At 38.3% G+C, this 22,915-nt stretch overlaps 1 protein-coding gene across 3 annotated transcripts in view; it reads right to left on the bottom strand.

The window, feature by feature from the left end:
- Nucleotides 1-22,915, bottom strand: part of LIN9 (lin-9 DREAM MuvB core complex component) — an 88,867-nt gene that overhangs the window by 33,494 nt on the left and 32,458 nt on the right. For all 3 annotated transcript variants that reach the window (XM_050757509.1, XM_050757506.1, XM_050757508.1), the window contains 3 exons: nucleotides 14,870-15,003; nucleotides 13,165-13,284; nucleotides 12,172-12,273 (listed from right to left, as the gene is read on the bottom strand). In XM_050757509.1, the coding sequence (XP_050613466.1) occupies nucleotides 12,172-12,273; nucleotides 13,165-13,284; nucleotides 14,870-15,003 (356 nt within the window). The remainder of the gene's footprint in view (nucleotides 1-12,171; nucleotides 12,274-13,164; nucleotides 13,285-14,869; nucleotides 15,004-22,915) is intronic.

Genomic DNA, 22,915 nt, shown 5'->3' with positions numbered 1-22,915 from the left:
AAATAAATAAATAAATAAATAAATGCCTCCTATCAAAAGAACACAAAACCACCTGTAAAAGTAGTCACATGAAAACAAACAGCCAATCAAAAAACCTAAATCCAATCAAACCTCTAGATATAATTTTCAATTTACATAAAATACAAAGAACAAGTTAAATAATCCCACAAGGATTTAGTCAGAAAAACTGAGACTATGGGAGACTGTATGGATCCAGTTTCTTCAATAAGCTGAATGGAGAAAAAAGGCACTCAACATTTAAAAAACAACTGAAAAATCTGAATACCAACTGGATATTTGATATTGACATTTAAGTTTTTATAGATGTAATAGATAGTGTAGTTATGTTTCTTAAAAAAAAGAAATCCGCCTGTAATGGGGTTTCACCATGTTGGCCAGATTGGTCTCAAACTCCTGACCTCAGGTGATCCACCTGCCTTGGCCTCCCAAAGTGCTGGGATTACAGGCATGAGCCACCACGCCCAGCCCTTATTATTTATTTCTAAGAGAGAACCCTTTTTTGGCCAGGCATGGTGGCTTATGCCTGTATGTAATCCCAGCACTTTGGGAGGCTGAGGCTGATGGATCACCTGAGGTCAGGAGTTCAAGACCAGCCTGGCCAACATGGTAAAACCTCATCTCTACTAAAAATACAAAAATTAGGCAGGCATGGTGGCTCGAGCCTGTAGTCCCAGATACTCGGGAGCCTGAGGCATGAGGGTTGCTTGAACCTGGGAGGTGAAGCCGAGATCACATGACTGCTGCGTTCTAGCCTGGGCAACAGAGCAAGACTCTGTCTCAAAAAAGAAAAAAAAAAAAGAAAGAAAGAAAGAATAAGGTCGGGCGTGGTAGCTTATAGCTATCCAGGCTGAGTGCAGTAGCGTGATCATGGCTCACTGCAGCCTCAACCTCCTGGGCTCAAGTGATCTTCCTACCTCAGACTCCCGAGTAGCTGGGACTACAGGGGCGTGCCACCACACCTGGCTAATTTTTGTATTTTTTGTAGAGATGGGGGTCTCACTATGTTGCCCAGGCTTGTTGTCAATTCCTAGACTCAATCCTTGTCTATGTTGCCCAGGTTTGTCTTGAACTCCTAGACTCCCAATCCTCCCAGCTTGGCCGCCCAAAGTGCTGGGATTGCAGGTGTGAGCCACTGTGCCTGGCAGCAAAACATTTTTAACGTGTCTTTTGTCATAAGAAAAAATATATTTGGAACAGCAAAAAATCAAAATATCAACTTCAACACTTAAGAGCAAAACTGAGTTTTATAAAACCTCACATACTATAAAAGGTAAGGACATAAAATAATTTTTATTTTTACCTCTTAAATATCTTAAAATAATAGTGGAAGTAGTGTTTTAACTAGGCTTTACATATAGATTATAAATTTTAAATTAAGTACTAAAATCAAATACATAGACTTTCAGTTTACAGCCTGGGATATAAGAAGCTTGGAAGATGCTACTCCATCCTAACACCAGGTAAAAAACTGAACATACTTAAAAAATCAACGACACTTCTTAGATCTCTAAGAGAATTGAGGGCCAAGGCAAACTGTCCACAAAATTAGAAAGAATGAAAGGCAAATATGTAGAATCACAATTTACTGGAGCAGAAACATGTGAGCAAAAACCTCTAGGAACCAGTGCTGGGGTAGGAAAAACGGAACTGTAATTTATGTGGTAGGTGCGGGCAAGTCTGACCATTAAGCATTTACTCAATGGGACCCAGTTATGAGGGTTTTTTGAAAAGCATACTTTTGTGAGTTTTACTTCCAGGGGCTTAATCTGTTTCTTAGTGAATACTGCAGAAATACACCCTCTTGTTTCCTGCAAGGGGAAGAGAAAACTAACAATTTTGAATTAAAATGGAGCATTCTGTTCTTCTTAGCAAGGCCTGACCTCAGGAAAAAGTATTTAACCAGAAGCTAACATGCTAGGGTTTTATCAGAGGCTAGCTGACCTGGGGCAAGAGAAAAACCCAATCCCAGCCCACTCTAGCCACCCCGTGCCACCTAAGAGGAGGAAAAACTGAGGTGCATTTGTGAAGTTCACAGTCTAGAAGCTCAGGCTGACACAGTTCCTTTTACATAGTATATCTTGTTTGCCAATTAAGAAAAAATTACAAGGTACGAAAAGAGGCAAAAAACATAGTTTGAAGAGACAAAGCAAGCATAAAAACCAGCCTTAGATATGGCAGGGATGTTGAAATTTTAAAGAACGATGAGTAATAAGCTAAGGCCTCTAATGGATAAAATAGCATGCAAGAACAGATGGGCAATGCAAGCAGAGAGATGAAAATTTCTTGAGCTTGAGGATATATTATTTATTTTTCTTTTTTTTTCCTTCCACAACAGTTATCTCAGAAGAGGATATATTAATAGGAACTTCCAAAACTAAAAAACAAAGAGAACAAAGACTGAAAAAGTCAGCACAGAATGTCCAAGGATTGTGGGACAGCTATAAAAGGTGTAACTTTATGCATTAATGGAAATACAAGAAGGAGAGGAAAGAGAGAAAAAAAGGATGAACTATCTGAAATATAATGAATGAGAGTTTCCCTAATTTAATGTCAAATACCAAACCAAAGATCTAAGAAGCTCAGAGCATACCAAGCAGAGAAAATGCCACAAAAACCTCTAGATTTACACCTATCATATTCAAACCACAGAAAATCCAAGACAAAGAAAAATTCTGGTTCAGCTATGGTGGCTCACACCTGTAATCCCAGCACTTTGGGAGGCTGAGGCGGGCAGATTGCTTGAGCCCAGCAGTTCGAGACCAGTCTGGGCAACATGGCAAAACCCCATCTCTACATACGAAAAAAAAGGAAAAAAAAAAATCCTGAAAGAAAAGACTTTGCCGATAGAGGAGCAAGATAAGAATTTCATCTGACTTCTTAGAAACCAGGCAAGCAAGAGGAGACTGGAGTAAAATGTCTTGTGTTGAGAAAAAAAATCTGGCAATCTAAACCCCTGCACCCTATGAAATTATCATTCAAAAGTAAAACAGGACTGGGCATCATAGCTCACGCCTATAATCTCAGCACTTTGGAAGGCCAAGAGGGAGGACTGCTTAAGCCCAGGAGTTCTGGAGCAGCCTGAGAAACACAGCTAGACCTCATCTCTACAATAATAAATTAAATAAAATAATTTTTTTATTTTTTTATTTTTTTGAGACGGAGTCTTGCTCTGTTGCCCAGGTAGGAGTGCAGTGGCACAATCTTGGCTCATTGCAAGCCCTACCTCCCAGGTTCACGACATTCTCCTGCCTCAGCCTCCCGAGTAGCTGGGACTACAGGTGCCTGCCACCATGCCCAGCTTATTTTTTGTAATTTTAGTAGAGACGGGGCTTCACCGTGTTAGCCAGGATGGTCTCGATCTCCTGACCTCATGATTCACCCGCCTCAACCTCCCAAAGTGCTGGGATTACAGGCATTAGCCACCATGCCCGGCCAATAAAACAAAAATTTTTTAAGTGAAAGAAAAATAAAGACTTTCTCAGAGAAAGAAACTTGAGAAAATCTGTCACTAGTAGGACTGCCTTGTAAGAAATGTTTTTTTTTCTTTTTTTTTTTTTTTTTTTGAGATGGAATCTTGCTCTCTTGCTCAGGCTGGAGTGCAATGGAGTGATCTTGGCTCCCTAAAACCTCCACCTCCCAGGTCCAAGCGATTCTCATGCCTCAGCCTCCCAAGCAGCTGAGACTATAAGCACCACCATGCCCGGCTAATTTTTGTATTTTTAGCAGAGATGGGGTTTCACCATGTTGGCCAGGCTGGTCTTGAACTCCTGACCTCAAGTGATCTACCCACCTCAGCCTCCCAAAGTGCTAGGACAACAGGCGTGAACCACCATGCCCGGCCAGAAATGTTAAATGATGTTCTTTAGAGAAAAAGAAAATGATACATGTCAGAAATTCATATATAAATAAAGGAAGTGTATCAAAGAAAGAATACATTGAAGGTAAAATACAAACTTTTATTTTCCTTATTCCTAATTGTTCCAACAGATAACAGTTTGCTCAAAATAATAACAGCAACAGCATATTTGATTATGTATGATTATGTGTATATATGCTTATGCATGCTTAGGTATAAATAAAATAATGACAGCAATGATACAAAGGAAAGGAGGGATTAATTAGGATTATTTTGTTATTATCAGGTACTAATACTACCCATGAAGCTGTACAGTGTTATTTGAAAGTGGATGTGGATTAGTTGTAAAAGCTTATAATGTAAACTCTAGAGCAACCATTAAAGAAAGTTAAAAGAAAAAAGTATAACCTATATGCTAAAAAAGCAGAGAAAAATGGAATTACATAAATTAAACCATAAAAGGCAAAAAAAGAGTGGAATATAAAAATAGAAATAAAGAATATGAGCAACGAATAGAAAATAGTAATAAATATGACAGATATTACTGTATGATAATCCAATTATATCAATAATCACTTTGAAATCTACTTTAAACATAAAGACACAGATAGATTAAAAGTAAATGGATGAAGGCCAGGTGTGGTGGCTCACCCCTATAATCCCAGTACTTTGGGAGGCCGAGGTGGGTCCCATTGCTCGAGCCAAGGAGTTCAAGACCAGCCTAGGGTACACTGACACCCCATGTCCATACAAAAAATACAAAAATTAGCAGGTGTGGTGGCTTATGCCTGTAGTCCCAGCTACTTGGGAGGCTGAGGTGGGAGGATTTCTTAAGCCCAGGAGGTTGAGGCTGTAGTGAGCCACTGCACTCCAGCCTAGGCTACAGAGGGAGACCCTGTTCTCAAAAACAAAAAACAAACAAACAAACAAAAAAAACAGGGCTAGGCTCAGTGGCTGACACCTGTAATCCCAGCACTTTGGGAGGCTGAGGCAGGCACATTTCTCGTGGTCAGAAGTTCTGGACCAGCCTGGCCAAGATGGTGAAAAAACCTGTCTCTACTAAAAATACAAATATTAGCCAGGTGTGGTGGACACGTAATCCTAGCTACTCGGGAGGTTGAGGCATGAGACTTGCTTGAACCTAGGAGGCAGAGGTTGCCTGGGCGACAGAGCAAGACTTCGTCTCAAAAAAAAAAAAAAAAAAAAAAAGTAAATGGATAAAGAATATGCCATGCTAACACGAATCAAAAGAAAGGAGGAGCAGTTATATTAATTTCAGACAAAGTAGACTCCAGAGCAAGAAAAGGCGTCAGGAATAAAAAGGGGCATTACATAATGAAAAAGGGGTCAATGTTCCAAGAAGACATAATATTTTTTCTGGGGTTTTTTTTTTTTTTTTTTGAGACAGATTCTTGCTCTGTCACCCAGGCCGGAGTGCAGTGGTGCAACATCAGCTCACTGCAACCTCCGCCTCCCAGGTTCAAGCAATTCTGTCTCAGTCTCCCGAGTAGCTGGGATTACAGGTATCTGCCACTACACCTGGTTAATTTTGTATTTTTAGTAAAGATGGGGTTTCACCATGTTGGCCAGGCTGGTCTCGAACTCCTGACCTCAAGTGATCTGCCCGCCTAAGCTTCCCAAAGGGCTGGGATTACAGGCGTGAGCCACTGCACCCGGCCAACAATACTTAATATTTATGTGCCTAATAACAGAACATCAAAACATGAGGCAAAATACATTAACTACTGACAAATAGATCAATCCACCAGTTGGAGATTTGGATACCCCCCATCAGAAATGAACAGATCCAACGGGCAGAAAATCAGCAAGGACATAAACTCAACAATATCATCAATTAACTGGATATAATTGGTATCTATAGACTACTTCATCCAACAACCGCAGAATATACTTTCTACTCAGGGTTGTACAGAAAATTCATGAAGATCTCATTCTGGGCCATGAAACATACCTTAACAAAATTAAAAGAATAGAAATCATACAATGTATGTTCTTACACCACAATGAACTTCTACCAGAAATCAATAACAAAGAAAGCTGTAAAATCTGAAGATATGTCTAAATAATACATGAGTCAAAAAAGCAATCTAAAAGAAGAAATGGAAAAATATTCTGAACTAGATAAAAATAAAGAGACAAATTGTCAAAATTTGTGTAATGCAGTCAAAGCAGCACTTAGTGGGAAATTTGTAGTATCGAATGCATTTATTAGTAAAGAAGATCTAAAATCAGTAATTTAAGCTTCCACCTTAGGAAACTAAAAAAAAAAAAAAAGCAAATTAAATACAAAGTAAGCAGAGTATTATAAATTAGAGCAGAAATCAATAAAATTAAAAATAGGAAATTAAGAGAAAAAAATCAACAAAACCAAAAGTTGGTTCTTTAAAAAGATCAATGATATTGATAAGCCTCTAGCTAGGCTAAGAAAAAAGAGGACACAAATTATTAATTTCAGAAATGAAAAAGGGGCCTCATTACAGATCCTATGGACTTTAAAAAGATAATAAAAGAATACTATAAACAACTATATGCCCATATATATATATATATATATTTTTTTTTTATAACCTTAAAAAAAAAAAAATGAACAAACTCCTTGAAATTTCTAAAACTCGCACAAGAAAAAAGTGGAAGGCTCTGAATAGGTTTATATCTATTAAATAAATTGAGTCAATAATTAATAACCTTCCAAAACAGAAAGCACAAGGCCCAGATGGGTTCACTGAGGAATTCTACTAAACATTTGAGGAAGAAATTATACCCAACCTCTGTAATGTTTTAGAGGATAGAAGCAGAGAAAATACTTCCTAACTCATTCTCCAAGGTTAGCATTACCTTAATACCAAAATCTGACAAAGACACTGTGAAAGACAACAACAAGCCATGCATAATGGAATGTACTCATAGTCCTAGCTACTGGGAGGCTGAAGTGGGAGAATCACTTGAACCCGGGAGTCTTAGCCCAGCCTGGGCAACAGAGATCCCCTGTCCAAACATGAAAAGAAAAAAACTATAGATCAGTATCTCTCATAAACACAGAAGCAAAAATCCTCAATAAAATATTAGCAAATTGAATCCAATGATGTATACAAGGATTTAAGATCACAGCCAAGTGAGACTTTTTTTTTTTTTTTTTTTGAGACAGAGTCTTGCTCTGTCGCCCAGGCTGGAGTGCAGTGGCGTGAACTCGGCTCACTGCAAGCTCTGCCTCCTGGGTTCACGCCAGTCTCCCGTCTCAGCCTCCCAAGTAACTGGGACCACAGGTGCCCACCACCACACCCAGCTAATTTTTTTGTACTTTTAGTAGAGACGGGATTTCACCATGTTAGCCAGGATGGTCTCGATCTCCTGACCTCGTGATCCACCTGCCTTGGCCTCCCAAAGTGCTGGGACTACAGGTGTGAGCCACCGCACCTGGCCCCAAGTGAGATTTATCTGAAGTATGCAAGGCTGATTCAACATTTGAAAATTAATTAATATAAGTCAGGCGTGGTGGCTCACGCCTGTAATCCCAGCATTTTGGGAGGCTGAGGTGGGTAGATGATTTGAGGTCAGGAGTTCAAGACCAGCCTGGCCAACACAGTGAAACCCTGTCTCTACTAAAAAGTTACCCAGGCGTGGTGGCATGTGCCTGTAGTCCCAGCTACCCAGGAGGCCGAGGCAGGAGAATGCTTGAACCTGGGAGGTGGAGGTTGCAGTGAGCCGAAATCGTGCCACTGCATTCCAGCCTGGACAACAGAGCAAGACTCCATCTAAAAAAAAAAAAAAAGGAAAAAAAAAAAAAGAAAATTAATATAATCCATCACATCGGTAGGCTAAAGAAGAAAAATCATATGATCAGATTGATAGAGGCAAAGTATTTGACAAAATTCAACACTCATTCATGATAAAAACTCTCAGTAAATTAGGAATAGACAACTTTCCCAACCTGATAAACAAAAAAAAAAATCTACAAAAAAACCCCATGTCAAATATCATATTTAATGGTGAGAAACTAGAAGTTTTCCCACTAAGATCAGGAATAAGGCAACGATGTCCTCTCTTATCACTCTTTTCAACATCATACTGGAAGTCCTAGCTAATGCAGTAAGACAAGAAAGAGGAATAAAAGGTAGAATTGGGAATAAAAAAAAAATGTCTGTTTTAGGCGGGTGACACGACTGCCTATGTAGACAATCTGAAAGAACTGACAAAAAAAAAAAAAAAATCCCTGGAACTAATAAGTGACTACAGCAAAGTTGCAGGATACAAAGTTAACATACAAAAGTCAACTGCTTTGTCATATACCAACAATAAACAAGTATGATATGAAATTAAAAATATAGCACAGTATCATTTACCTTAATACTCCCAAAATGAAATACTTAAGTATAAATCTAACAAATATGTACAAGATCTATATGAGCAAAACTCTGATGAAAGAAATCAAAGAACTAAATAAGAGATATTTCATGTTCATGGATAAGAAGACACAACACTGTCAAGATACTAGTTCTTCTCAACTTGATCTATAAATTCAATGCGATACAAGTCAAAATCCCGGCAAGTTGTTTTATGGATTTGACAAAATGATTCTAAAGTCTATATTGAAAGGCAAAAGACCTACTATAGCCAACACAATATTGAAGAAGAAGAACAAAGTTGCATGGCTGATGCTATTCAACTTTGAAACATACTATAAAGCTACAGTAACCAAGACAGCGTGGTAGTGGCAAAGAATAAAATAAAATAGATCAATGGAACAGAATAGAGAGCCCAGAAATAAATCCACATAATCAATTATCTTCAACAAATGGGCAACAGTGGAGAAAAGTCAGTCTTTTCAATGAATGGTGCTGCAACAACTGGACACTCACATACAAAACAAAACAAAAAAAGAATCTAGAGAAAAACCTTACACCTTTCACAGAGAGAATCACAAACATAGATGTAAAATCCAAAACTATAAAACTCCTAGAAAGTAACACAGGAAAAAAAATATAGATGACTTTGGTTTTACGACAACACTTTAAATATGACACCAAAGGCATGATCCATGAAAGAATGAAATGATGAGCTGACCTTCATTAAAATTAAAGACTTCTGTTTGGTTAAAGATGTAAAGAGAATGAAAAGACAAGCCACAGACTGGGAGAAAATATTTGTAAAATATATATCTGATAAGGAACTGCTTTCCAAAATATACAAAGAACTCTTAAAACCCAACAATACGAAAACAAACAATTGGATTAAAAAATGAGCCAAGGATCTTAACAGACACCTCACCAAAGAAGATATACAGATGGCAGATAAGCATATGAAAAGATGCTCAATGAGGAAATGTATATGTCATCAGGGAAATGCAAATTTAAATAATAAGATACCACAACAAACCTATTAGAATTGCCAAAATCCAGAACACTGACAATACCAAATGCTGATGAGGATGTGGTGCAACAGGAAATCCCATTCACTGCTGATGGAATGCAAAATGGTACAGCCACTTTAGAACACAGCTTGTCAGTTTCTTATATAACTAAGCATACTCTTACCATATGATCCAGCAATTACACTCCTTGGTATTTACCCAAAGGAGCTGAAAACTTACGGCTACACAAAAACCTGCACACAGATGTTTATGGCACCTTTATTCGTAATTGCCAAAATTCGAAAGCAACCAAGATGCCTTTCAGTTTGTCAATGAGTAAATAAACTGTGGTACATCCCAACAATGTAATATTATCCAATGCTAAAAAGAAATGAGCTATCAAGCCATGAAAAGACATGAAAGAAACTTAAATGTATACTAGTAAGTGAAAGAAACCAATATAAAAAGGTTATATACTGTATGACTTCAAATATATGACAGTCTGCAAAAGACAAAACTATGAAAACAGTAAAAAGATCAGTGATTTCCAGGGGCTCAGGGGAAGGGATAAAAAGGTGAAACACAGAAGATTTTTAGGGCAGCGAAACTACTCTATATGATACATAACGGTAGATACATGATATTATACATTTGTCAAAACTCTTAAAATGTTCCACATCCTTAAACACATTAATGTGAACTATGGTCTTTAGGTGAAATGATGTGTTAATGAAGGTAATGACTGTAACAAATATACCACTCTGGTGGGAGATAATAGGGGGAGACTACACAGGTGTGGGGTCAGGAAGTATATGGGAAATATCTGTATCTTCTTCTCAATTTTGCTAGGAACCTAAAACCTCTCTAAAGAAAAAAGTGTACTGAATCAAAAATCAAATATAACAAGGATCGATAAAAATATCACTATGTAGACATAGCGTAGTAGTACTTAGCTTCTGGCTCCCTTTGCTTATGGATCTCTCTCAAACTCACACACACAACACCTGTTCAAATATAACATATTAGCTTTGTTTTTACTTCTACTATTTAAAAGAAAGAATTAAAAACAAGTGTCTTCTTTGTGAAAAGAATAAGTCTTTGCTCTTATCACATTTTCAATCTTTCATATAAAAATATTCATCTGCCTCAAGAAGCCAAAGGTGTGAGAAATTTTATACTGCAAGGATAACTAACAATATATCATTGGCTGGGCATGGTGACTCAAGTCTGTAATCTTAGCACTTTGGAAGGCCAAGGTGGGAGGATCATTTGAGCCCAGGAGTTCGAGACCAGCCTAGGTAACACAGTGAGACTCCATCTCTATAAAACCAATAAAAAATATATTAGCTGGGAGTGGTGGTACATGCCTATAGTCTCAGCTACTTGGGAGACTGAGGTGGGAGGACTGCCTGAGATTGGGAGGTTAAGGCTGCAGTGAGCCATAATGGCACCACTATACTCCAGCTTGGACAACAGAGTGATACTTTCTCTCAAAAAAATAAATAGGCCAGGCACAGTGGCTCATGCCTGTAATCCCAGCACTTTGGGAGGCCGAGGGCAGATCACTTGAGGTCAGGAGTTTGAGACCAGTCTGGCCAACATGGTGAATCCCCGTCTCTACCAAAAATACAAAAAATTAGCTGGGTGTGGTGGCATGCACCTGTAATCCCAGCTACTTGGGAGGCTGAGGTGGAAGAATCACTGGAACCCGGGAGGTAGAGGCTACAGTGAGCTGAGATCGTGCCACTGCACTCCAGCCTGGATGACAGAGTGAGACTCTGTCTCAAATAACATAAATAAATAAATAAATAAATAAATAAATAAATATTAAATAAAAAATGTAATTGAGGAACACAGAATGCTATAAACAGACACACAACTGACAAGACTTTTCCTCAAAATAACATCAACTGCAAAAGAACACTGTGAATATTTTCACAGATTATGTTATAAACATTTTTATTTATAAAGATCGTATCGGCCGGGTGTGGTGGCTCACGCCTGTAATCCCAGCACTTTGGGAGGCCAAGGTGAAGTTAGGAGTTGGAGACCAGCCTGGTCAGCCCAGTGAAACCCCATCTCTATTAAAATTACCAAAAAAATTAGCTGGGCGTAGTGGTGCATGCCTGTAATCCCAGCTACTCAGGAGGCTGAAGCAGGAGAAAAGCTTGAATCCGGAAGGTGGAGGTTGCAGTGAGCCGAGATCGACCCACTGCACTCCAGCCTGGGCAACAGAGCGAGACTCAGTCTCTAAATAAATAAATGAAAATAAAGATCCTATCTATCCCAAGCCAAAATAGTTTTCATTTTCCAAAAAGGAAATGAAACAATACATTATTAGACTATGATTCAAACTAAAAAATTTATTTAATCTAATTTTCAAACTCATTACATTTTTAAGAGTTCAGCTACAAGGAAAATTTTCCAATATAATACTTATACTTATTTCAGTTTAGGCTTAGATTTCTCAGTGTCTAATCACTAAGTACTTAGCAAGTGAATACCTGTTTCTAGTCTCTGAAAAGAAATAAAATTTCTTCTAACCATATAAGCTAGCCAGGACATCATAACTGTTGAACTGACTAATGATAGCAGAATATGCTGAGGTTACTAAATAAAAGCCTTCATAGTTACCCAAGTTATTAACAGCCAAACATTCAGAATTTCACAGAACATATGCAAGAATGTTTGAGCCCTTAAAATAGCAGAATAATAAGAACTCAGACACAAGACAAAGCTCAAGAAAAAGATCTGTAAGTCTTTTCTTTTTTTTATAACTTTTATTTTTAGGCTTTGTTGGAAATAGTACCTCTTAAAACCTACACGGTGATAAACCTACATGGCCCTAGAAAAATTTTCAACCTTAATAACATAAAATACATTGAGTTTTTAAACAAAGAGCCAAGATACTCAGAACAATTCTTACCACTTGGATAAGAAATTCTACTGGAAAACCACCTAATGTTTCAGTGTCAGAGCCAGAAATTTTACTTCTCCACGGCGACTGTCCCAATAAAGGATCATTATCCTGTGGGAATAAAAGGGAATTATTTAATCATTGACTATTCAGAGGAAGAAACTTATTTTTTTATTTTATTTTATTTTATTTTATTTATTTTTTTTGAGACGGAGTCTCGCTCTGTCGCCCAGGCTGGAGTGCAGTGGCGCCATCTCAGCTCACTGCAAGCTCCGCCTCCCGGGTTCACTCCATTCTCCTGCCTCAGCCTCCCGAGTAGCTGGGACTACAGGCGCCCGCCACCTCGCCCGGCTAGTTTTTTGTATTTTTAGTAGAGACAGGGTTTCACCATGTTAGCCAGGATGGTCTCGATCTCCTGACCTTGTGATCCGCCCGTCTCGGCCTCCCAAAGTGCTGGGATTACAGGCTTGAGCCACCGCGCCCGGCCTATTTTATTTTTTTAAACAGAGTCTCGCTCTGTTGCCAAATGTGATCTCAGCTCACTGCAACCTCCGACTCCTAGGTTCAAGTGATTCTCCTGCCTCAGCCTCCCAAGCAGCTGGGATTACAGGTGCGCACCACCATACCCAGCTAATTTTTGTATTTTTAGCAGAGATAGCACTTCACCATGTTGGTCAGCTGGTCTCAAACTCCTGACCTCATGATCTGCCTGCCTCGGCCTCCCAAAGTGCTGGGATTACAGGCGTGGGCCACTGCGCCCAGCCAGGAAGTATCTTACTTTTAGAAAAACAGAAAATTCTGTTATAATTAATATTATATTAAAATCCAATAAAAAGGAAAATATTTCTGGAGGTGAAGCAACTATTTATGTTATTTAATATTTTCAATTCAAAACAGTCTGCGTATCTTTTGTAGTTGTAATAGATGCGTATTTCTTAAGAATATAGTTCACCTTCATAATAATCAATTAAATTATTGATAATATTTCTAAAATATACTTACCATAATTGGTGACTGGAGAGGAGGAGTATAATGTAACCGTGGTGGGGTCATAAAAAATCGAGAAGGCCGCTGTTTCTGTCCAAAGGCAGCAATTGGCATTGTCTCATGAGGCTCATTACTCTGAGAAAACAGATTAATCCACAAAACTTAAAGAAATTTACCATCATTTAAGCTTTATAATTATTGTATTTCAGCTTGAGATATATATTCGCACATATTCTATGATTCATATAGAATTTATTACTTATATATTTAATTATTTATAGAGTAGCATATTAGTCTATACAGATCAAAGGCTAGAACTTAAAACAGAGTATGAAAACACTACTTTGCTGCCAAAAGGATGAACCTCCAGAAGACAAAAAGAAATAAAAAAAAAAGGGGGGGGGGTCAAAATAGTTCAGAGAATCAAAGATTATTATTAAAGTTTTCTATGGCCACCTTTGGTTATCTGCATTTAGACTTTCCGAATATATTCTACAATAATTAAAAATCAATTCTTATTTAGCCAGGGAGAAATATTTGGGTGACCTCATAAAAACAGTTAAATTAATTAAACAAAGAAGCAATTTACTTTTTTTTTGAGACCAAGTTTCACTCTTGTTGACCAAACTGGAGTGCAATGGCACGATCTGGGCTCACTGCAACCTCCACCTCCTGGGTTCAAGCAATTCTTCTGCCTCAGCCTCCCAAGTAGCTGGGATTACAGGCGCGCACCACCACGCCTGGCTAACTTTTTGTATTTTTAGTAGAAATGGGGTTTCACCATGTTAGCCAGGCTGGTCTCGAACTCCTGACCTCAGGTGATCCACCCACCTCGGCCTGCCAAAGTGCTGGGATTATAGGCATGAGCCACCGTGCCCAGCCAATTTACTTTTTTTGAAAGGAGAGTTTAAAGATTTAATCCTTTAATGTAAAAACTTAAGAGTAGTGTACTCTGTTCTACATTTAGTTCCAACTTTCTTTCTCTCCTATTGTGGAGAGATATCAAGCAATATTGTATTTCTGCACTAAGGAGATATATATATATATATATATATATATTTCTTTTAGGAAATATATTTACAAAGACAGACATACATATATAAAAATACATTCTAGGCAGAGGTTGCAGCGAGCCGAGTTCACACCACTGCGCTCCAGCCTGGGCGACAGAGCAAGACTCCGTCTCAAAAAAAAAAAAAAAAAGATCTCGATTCTAGTCTCAGCCTAATAGGAAACCAGATCTAGAGCCTTGAATAAACTACGCAACTGTACTTATGTCTGAGTTTCATCATGCAAAAGCGAAGGTAATTAACACCCATCCTGCATACCTCTGAAAATAAAACAGGAGAACAAATAAGTACAAGATGTTACTTCATACTTTAAAAATAATTTTGCAAAAGGACTATACTTTAACCTAACAGCTGCAACGAAAACGTTATGTAGCTTCTTCTCCAAGGTTATTTAGTCAGGACTCATCAGTTTGGTTATACTGAAGTGCCGTGTCGTTAAGGTCCAACAGAGAAATTCTAGTTCCTGGAAAATGGAAGACTTAAGTATAGTTCCGAACCAGGGGTCTAGCAAATAGGGCTGGGGGCCCCTAAGGATCTCTTCCTCTGTGAGCTAAAGTCTTGATTCTAACATAAAACACGATTTCTAAGAAAACTCTATATAACACATTTAACAGGCATAAAACACAAATGTATTATGAAATACTACTTACGAGAACTTCATAGTCAGGGATGGTATGGGTTCCAAGCCCTGTCCTATCAAAAGTTACTCTATAAGTAGCATTAAGAGTATCCACAGCATCTATTTGTCCAGTGAACAAACCATCATGAACACCACGTAATCGTGCTGAGAAAAGAACAAAGGCATTATGATGTGTGGGAGATACAAAGAAGAGTCAAATATAAAACTGTTCCAAGCATGAAATTTAAATCATAGTACAGTATTTTGTCTATTAGAGTTTCAAAACAAGCATGCACTTTATTTTTGGCTTAGAGAAACAGCAAAGATTTTTTGAAACAAAAACCAAAACTATATATGATGATCCCTAATTTCACATATGAATAAAATTATATTACTCCCAAATTAAGAGAAAAATATTTTAAATAATTTAACTGCAAAAAAAACAATAAAAGAACTTTGGTCATTAAACTCATGAGTGAAGCACCAGGAGTAGTTCAATTTAAAAAAAAAAGACAAAGATTTTGTGTAGAAAAGAATTAAAGAATTTAATACAGCAGGCCTGAGACTGCTATACTTAGGAGAACCTCCTTGCAAGGTTGGCCTTTGTCTGGTATCTGGGAACTTTGATTTCAGAAGTGTTCCCACTGTTCCCTAATTAATAATGGTGGTTTACTGTGTCTAGATCGTGCAGACGATGTGGTTAATGCTGGATACCTGCTTTCCCTCTAGAAGACTGGAATTTTAATATGTACTAGGCAAAAGTTGTCTACATACTCAGCCCCCAGTAGAAACTCTGGTCACTGAGTCTAATGAGCTTCCCTGGTAGACAACACTTATAAGCGTTGTGACAACTTGTCTCTGGGGGAATTTAAAAAGTCTTGCATGACTCTATTGGGAGAGGACTTTTGAAAACTTGCCCATGGTTTCCTCTGGACTTTGCCCCAGGCACCTTACTCTTTTGCCAATTTTGTTTTGTATCCTTCACTGTAACAAATGTTACCCATGAGTACATGTACTGAGTACTCTGAGTCTTTCTAGTGAATCACTAAAACTAGTAGTCTTGGAACTGATGACACAGATGAACTCTGTCACTATTATTTAAGTCCAGCCTAAAATAACATCAGAGAAATCCAAACAAACATCCAACATGAGTAAAAAATTTAAGAACAGCAGCATCGATGGCTTTAAACTGGGCAAACTAATATATTTTAGACTAACCAAATAGTATAATACACAACATTTTAATAGAACACAGAAATACACAATGCAAAACTGTTTAAAATAAAAGGATCAATTGATAAAAACACAACTGTAGAGGACGAAAATCCCTCTCAGTTTCTGACAGATCCTTTAAGGGAAAAGTAAACATGGATACAGAAGATGTGAATAATGAAGCTGAATAAACAAATATAAACATAGAAAAGGACTACTAGTTATGGTGGCATGAAGAGGCTGGTAATTCCTCTCCACAAAAAACAAGTACGAATGAGATTGTCATGAGATTGTCAAAAACCATTCCAGGGTACTGGAAATGGATCAAATGTAGAAAACAAGAAACGTTTATTGTTGAAAAAGTGCTAGAGCTTCAAGTTAGGGCAGGGGGACTCAGTGGCCTTTTTGTATGAGGTTATTCACATACCCACTACTACCATCAACGTGGTTGATGAGAATGGTTTTATTAGTTCAGGGTTGGTCACAAAAACCAGCCAGAATTTTGGTTGGTCATGAAAGACAGTCAGAAATTTAACAGAGAGGTCCTAGAAACTAGAGAGCTATAAAAGGGTGGAAATAAGCTCTCTCTACCATCCCTGGCTAACTGGGTTACTACGCAAATGGATGGGGAAGATCTAATAGTCTGGCAAAAAGTCAAAGCTAAAGATGACTTGAAAACTAGCAGCAACTTTGTATATACGTTCTCCAACTCACATATAAATCAATGTGAGGCTTTTCCCAATCAAGATGTTTGAGCATAACCTCTGTTCAAATCATTAGGTGATCATTAAGTTATTATTATTATTTTGAGATGGGAGTCTCGTTCTGTTGCCCAGGATGGAATGCAGTGGCATGATCTCAGCTCACTGCAACCTCCGCCTCCTGGGTTCAAGCGATTCTCCTGCCTCAGCCTCCTGAGTAGCTGGGATTACAAGTGCCCGCCACCACACTCGGCTAATTTTTTTTTTTTTTGTATTTCTAGTAGAGACAGGGTTTCACTATGCTGGCCAGGCTGGTCACAAACTCCTGACATCAGGTGATCCACTCGCCTCAGACTCCCAAAGTGTTGGGATTACAGGCGTGAGCCACCACACCCAGCCCTGACCACTAAATTATATGCAGACACAGGCACAACTCTTTGGAAGCCAAGTTTAATAATAAATATAAGAATAAAAACATGAAGCAAGACATCAGCATTTGCATAGCCAAGTTATTAAAGCAAATCCAACTCTCCAAAAAATCAGAATACATAGTTGCTATAATATATTATCTGAAATATCAAGTTTTCCACTACTAGACATGTAAAGAAGTAGGAAAGTATGGCTCTTAATCAAGAAAAGTACAGTAATAAATTGATAGAGATAATATATTTAGCAAAGACTTAAAAAGCAGCTGTTATAAATATATTGAAAGAATTAAAGGAAGCTGGGCGCAGTGGCTCATGCCTGTAATCTCAGCACTTTGGGAGGCCCAAGTAGGTGGATCACTGGAGCTCAGGAGTTCAAGACTAGCCTGTGCAACATGGTAAAACCCCATCTCTACAAAAACATACAAAAACATTAGCCAGATGTGGTGGCATGTGCCTGTAGTCCCTGGAGGCTGAGGTGGGAGGAATGCTTGAGCCCACGAGGTAGAGATTGCAGTGAGCCAAGGTCATACCATACCACTGCACCCCAGCCTGGAAGACAGAGCAAGACTCTCAAAAACAAAAAACAAACAAAAAACAAAAAACAAAAAAAAAGTTTGTGTATGTACGCACTTTTTTTCTATTCATTTCTATTTTTTGAAAAATTTATTTGATAAATAAAATTTTTATTTATTTTCCATTTACTCCTTTAGATAACCTACAGAAAATCCCAGATAACCTGGAATTATTGTTCATTTTACGAAGATTACTTTCAGGACAGTTCAGATTCTTATAATTTCTTAACAAATCAATGATTTTAATATCTTTTTTAACACTCTCATTTCTCCAGGGGTAAACAACTGTGGCTTAAGTATCACATCTCAAACAACTTCCTATATACTGTAGCTAAAGTATCATGTCTAGACATTTTTCCAAACTTCTCTACTATTCAAATTTTCCATTACTTTGAATACCCAGTGCATCTGTCAAACTCTTGTGCTTCTAACTCTGTATGTGACAATCACAAAGTCCAGTCACTTTTTACCTGCCAGATTCTTTGTTCCTACAGCAAAATCCCTAACAGAGTGACTTTTTTATTCTTTTTGCTCGTTTTTGAGGAATAATCTACTACTCTTTGTTTACTAAAATATTTTCTAAAGAAGGAATTTGTTTAATTAAATTCTGTTGTGGTCAGAGAAATTCTCTATATGATTTCAATCTTTCAAAATTTATTGACATTTTTTAATGGGCCAGTATATGGTATATGTTGATAAACAAGTCATTTGCATATATATTCTGCAGTTGTTGAGTGTAGTATTCTAAAAATATTATTTAGATCAAGATAATTGATAGTGTTGTTGAGATCCTCTATATGTGTACATACATGTTTTGGCTTCTTCTACCTATTAATTATTGGAAGTGAGGTGTTAAAACCTACAACTACGTTGTGGATTTGTCTATTTCTTTCTTTAGTTATCTCAACTATTGCTTTCATGTATTTTGAAGCTCTATTGTTAGGTATATAGTATATACATACATAATATTAGGATTGGTATATCTTTCTGATGAACGGGCCATTTTTATCATTATGAAGTACTTCTCTCTGACAATACTGTTTTGATACCTATTTTTCTCTAATGTTAAAATAGCCACTTTAGCTTTCTTCCAGTTACTATTTGCACTGCATATCTTTTTCATCTTTTCGCTTTCAACCTGTCTATGATTTCATATTTTAAGTACAACTCTTGAAGACAGCATATAGATGAGTCTTACTTTTTTTTAAATCCAGTCTCATAATCTTTACTTTTTTTTTCTTTGAGACAGAGTCTCACTGTTGCCCAGGCTAGAGTGCAGAGTGCAATGGGTGTGATCTTGGCTTGCTGCAACTTCTGCCTCCCAGGTTCAAGTGATTCTCCTGCCTCAGCCTCCTGAGTAGCTGGGATTACAGGCGTACGCCACCACACCCGGCTAGTTTTGCATTTTTAGTGTAGACGGGGTTTTACCATGTTGGCCAGGCTGGTCTCAAACTCCTGACCTCAAGTGATCTGCCTGCCTTGGCTCCCAAAGTGCTGGGATTACAGGCGTGAGCCACCATGCCTGGTCAATCCTTACTTTTTAATTGAAGTGGTTTTCTTTTTTTTTTTTTTCCTAAAGAGACAAAGTCTAGCTCTATTACCCAAACTGGAGTGCAGTGGCATGATCATAGCTCACTGTAGCCTAGAACTCCTGTGCTCAAGTGATCCTCTTATCTCAGCCTCCTGAGTAGCTGGGACTACAGGTGCCCACTACCATGCTTGACCTTTTTTTTTTTTTTTTTTTTTAATTTTTGTAGAGACAGGGTCTCACTATGTTGGGAAAAAGCTAAGTGTTAGGAAAAAAGCTGAGGCAGGGCTTGCATGTCTGACATAATGTCCCCTAGAATGTGTCTAGACTTGCTGGCTTTCTTCTAACCCTCCTAGGCTCCTAGATTGTATTCTTGTTATCTCAAGTAGCAGAACATGTTCTATATAAATGCTAAGCCATCACAGCTGTAGATCATGTGCCTGCCTTTTTGACCCCCACATTCTCACCACCTGTTTCTTTGTTGGATTACCAATAAACAGCAAGGGCTCCCAGAGCTTGGGGCCTTCACAGCCTCCACAATTGCGATCGGCCCCTGGTCCCACCTTCTTTCTCAAACTGTCTTTTTTCTCAATCCTTTGATTCAGCCGGACTTCATCGTCCCCACGACCTGGTGTTGGGTCTTATCACTGCAACACACTATGTAGCCGAGGCTAGTCCCAAACTCCTGGGCTTAAGTGATCCTCCTGCCTTGGCCTCCCCAAAGTACTGGGATTACAGGTGTGAGCCAGTGTGCTTGGCAGAAGTGTTTATAGTTCACTGGCATTTAATATAACAATAGGATAGCTAGACTTAAGTCTACCACCTTGCTATTTTCTATTTATCCCATTTGGGTTTTTTGTTGTTGTTCCTTGTCCCTTCTTTCCTGCCATCTTTTTTTAAAATCAGATAATTTTTTTTTTTTGAGACAAGGTCTCACTCTGTCCAGGCTAGAGTGCTGTGGTATAATCACTTCTCCCTGCAGTTGAGACTCAGGTAATTCTCCCACCTCAGCCTTCCAAGGAACTGGAACTACAGAAGTACATCACCACACCAGACCAATTTTTGTAATTTTTGTAGAGACAGGGTTTCACCATGTTGCCAGGCTGGTCTCAAACTCCTGGGCTCAAGTGATTGGCTTGCCTCGGCCTCCCAAAGTGCTGTAATTATAGGCATGAGCCACTGCACCTGGCCAAATTCAGTATTTAAAAAATCAAATTCTCTTTTGACTTTTTAGCTATACTTCTCTGCATTTGTTTTGTTTTTGTTTGTTTTTTTTTTTTTAAAAAGGCAGTTCCCAAACCTGCAGCATTACTTTGAAACTTGTCAGACACGCAAATTCCCAGGCCCTATCCCAGACCTTCTGAATCAGAAACTCAGAGGTAGAGCCCAGCAATATGTTTTATCAAGCCCTTCAGGTGATTCGATTCTGATGCATACTAAAGTTTTTCAGCCACAATGGGCTAGGAACTATAATGCTCACTCTCAACATTACTTTCTTTTTTTTTTCTGAGACAGAGCCTCACTCTGTCACCCAGGCTGGAGTGCAGTGGTGCAATCTCAGTTCACTGCAACCTCCGCCTCCTGGGTTCAAGTGATTCTCATGCCTCAGCCTCCCGAGTAGCTAGGATTACAGGCGTGCATCACTATTCCCAGCTAATTTTTGTATTTTTAGTAGAGACAAGTGATCCACTTGCCTTGGCCTCCCAAAATGCTGGGATTACAGGCGTGAGCCACTACGCCTGGCCTTTACTTTCTACTAAATTAATACTGTGTGTTCATACATAAAATTTAAGAACTTAGCAACACAATAATTTCATTTTATTCATATATTTATTCATTTCTGGTGTTCTATGGTCCTTTCTGTAGATTCTAGTTTATATATGATATCATGTAATGTAAAAAAAGTTCCTTTCAGTCTGAAGAACTTTTTTGGCATTACTTCTAGCATTTTTTCTGATATGAAGTTGGCTGCCATCCATATCAGTGCTCCTCTTACATAATATGCTGTTTTTCTGTGACTACTTTTAAGAGTTTCTCTGAAGATTTTCTGTGTTGTGTCTAATGATGGGTTTTGTGTATACGTGGGTATCTGCCTGGGGTTCAGAGTACCTTAGATCTATACTTCTGGAAAAATTTCAGCTTTTGTTTTGTCTAATATTTTTTATGTGCCAATGCTTCTCTGTCTTTATGGGAACCACAATTACACATATGTTATCTTGCTTAATACTGTCTCAGGGGGATCTGAGAGTCTATTTTTTTTTTTTTTTTTTTTTTTTTCTACCTGTTTTCATACTTGGATAATTTCTACTGATACATTCTCAAGTTCACCAACCCATTCTTTTACTGTTTCCAATTTGCTTTTAAGCTCATTCAGAAGTTTTTCTTTTCAAATATTATACTTTTCAGTTCTAAATTCATTTTCTTTATCTGAAAAATGTCCATTTATTCACTCAGATTTCCTGTGTTCATTATATTTATATTTACATTTAAGTTCATGAACATGTCTTATGATAGCTATTTTGAAGTCATTGTCTGCTAATCCCAACATCTGAGTCATCTCAGAGTCTATCTCTATTGATGGCATTTTTATTGACTATGGAATTGTCTTTTTTTTCCCCACAAGTATAGCAATTTTTTATTGTATGCTGCATAGGGTATTGAATTTTTTTCTTGTAGGCAAAAAAAATTACTGGCAGATCTTTTTGATCCTGTCACACTTGCTTTTTGTGTGGGTTGGTCTGTTTCAGTTATGAACTTATTTAGAGCATGTTTACTCCTTAAGGAGGCCCTGTGAACTTGATACAATTTCCATAAGTCACAACATATCATTATTCTTTTGATTTTTTTCAACCATTTACAAATAAAAAAAGTATTCTAGGCTCACAAACTATACATAAATGGGTGGCAGCCTAGATTTGGCCGACAGGCCATAAGTTTACTGACCTCTGCACTAGCCCAAAGAGAAAATGTAAAACATTGCTTTAAAATAGCCCTAGGCTAGGCCAGGGGCGGTGGCTCACACCTGTAATCCCAGCACTTTGGGAGGCCAAGGTGGGTGGATTACGAGGTCAGGAGTTCGAGACCAACCTGGCCAACATGGTGAAACCCCGTCTCTACTAAAAATACAAAATACGTCGGGCGAAAATACAAAATATGTTGGGCATGGTGCCGTGTGCCTGCAGTCCCAGTTACTCGGGAGGCTGAGGCAGGAGAGTCACTTGAACGTGGGAGGCGGAGGTTGCAATGAACCGAGATTGAGCCACTGCTCTCTAGCCCGGTGACAGAGCAAGAATCTGTCTCAAAAAAAAAAAAAAAAAAAAAAGAAAAGAAAAAAAAGGAAGAAAAAGAAAAAAAAGCTCTAGGCTGGGTGCAGTGGCTCATGCCTGTAATCCTAACACTTTGGGAGGCCAAGGCGGACAGAAGATCACTTGAGGTTGGGAGTTTGAGACCAACCAGCCTGGCCAACTTGGTGAAATCTCATCTCCACTAAATAAATTACAAAAATTAGCCAGGCGTGGTGGTGGATGCCTGTAATCCCAGTTACTCAGGAAGCTGAGGCAGGAGAATTGCTTGAACCCTGGAGGCGGAGGTTGTAGGCGGCCAAGATCGCACCATTGCACTCCAGCCTGGGCAACA

This window comes from Macaca thibetana, chromosome 1, assembly GCF_024542745.1.
Source record: "Macaca thibetana thibetana isolate TM-01 chromosome 1, ASM2454274v1, whole genome shotgun sequence".
Classification (NCBI taxonomy): domain Eukaryota; kingdom Metazoa; phylum Chordata; class Mammalia; order Primates; family Cercopithecidae; genus Macaca; species Macaca thibetana.
The sequence above is the reverse complement of the archived record's forward strand: the minus strand, read 5'-3'. Positions and strand labels throughout refer to the sequence as shown.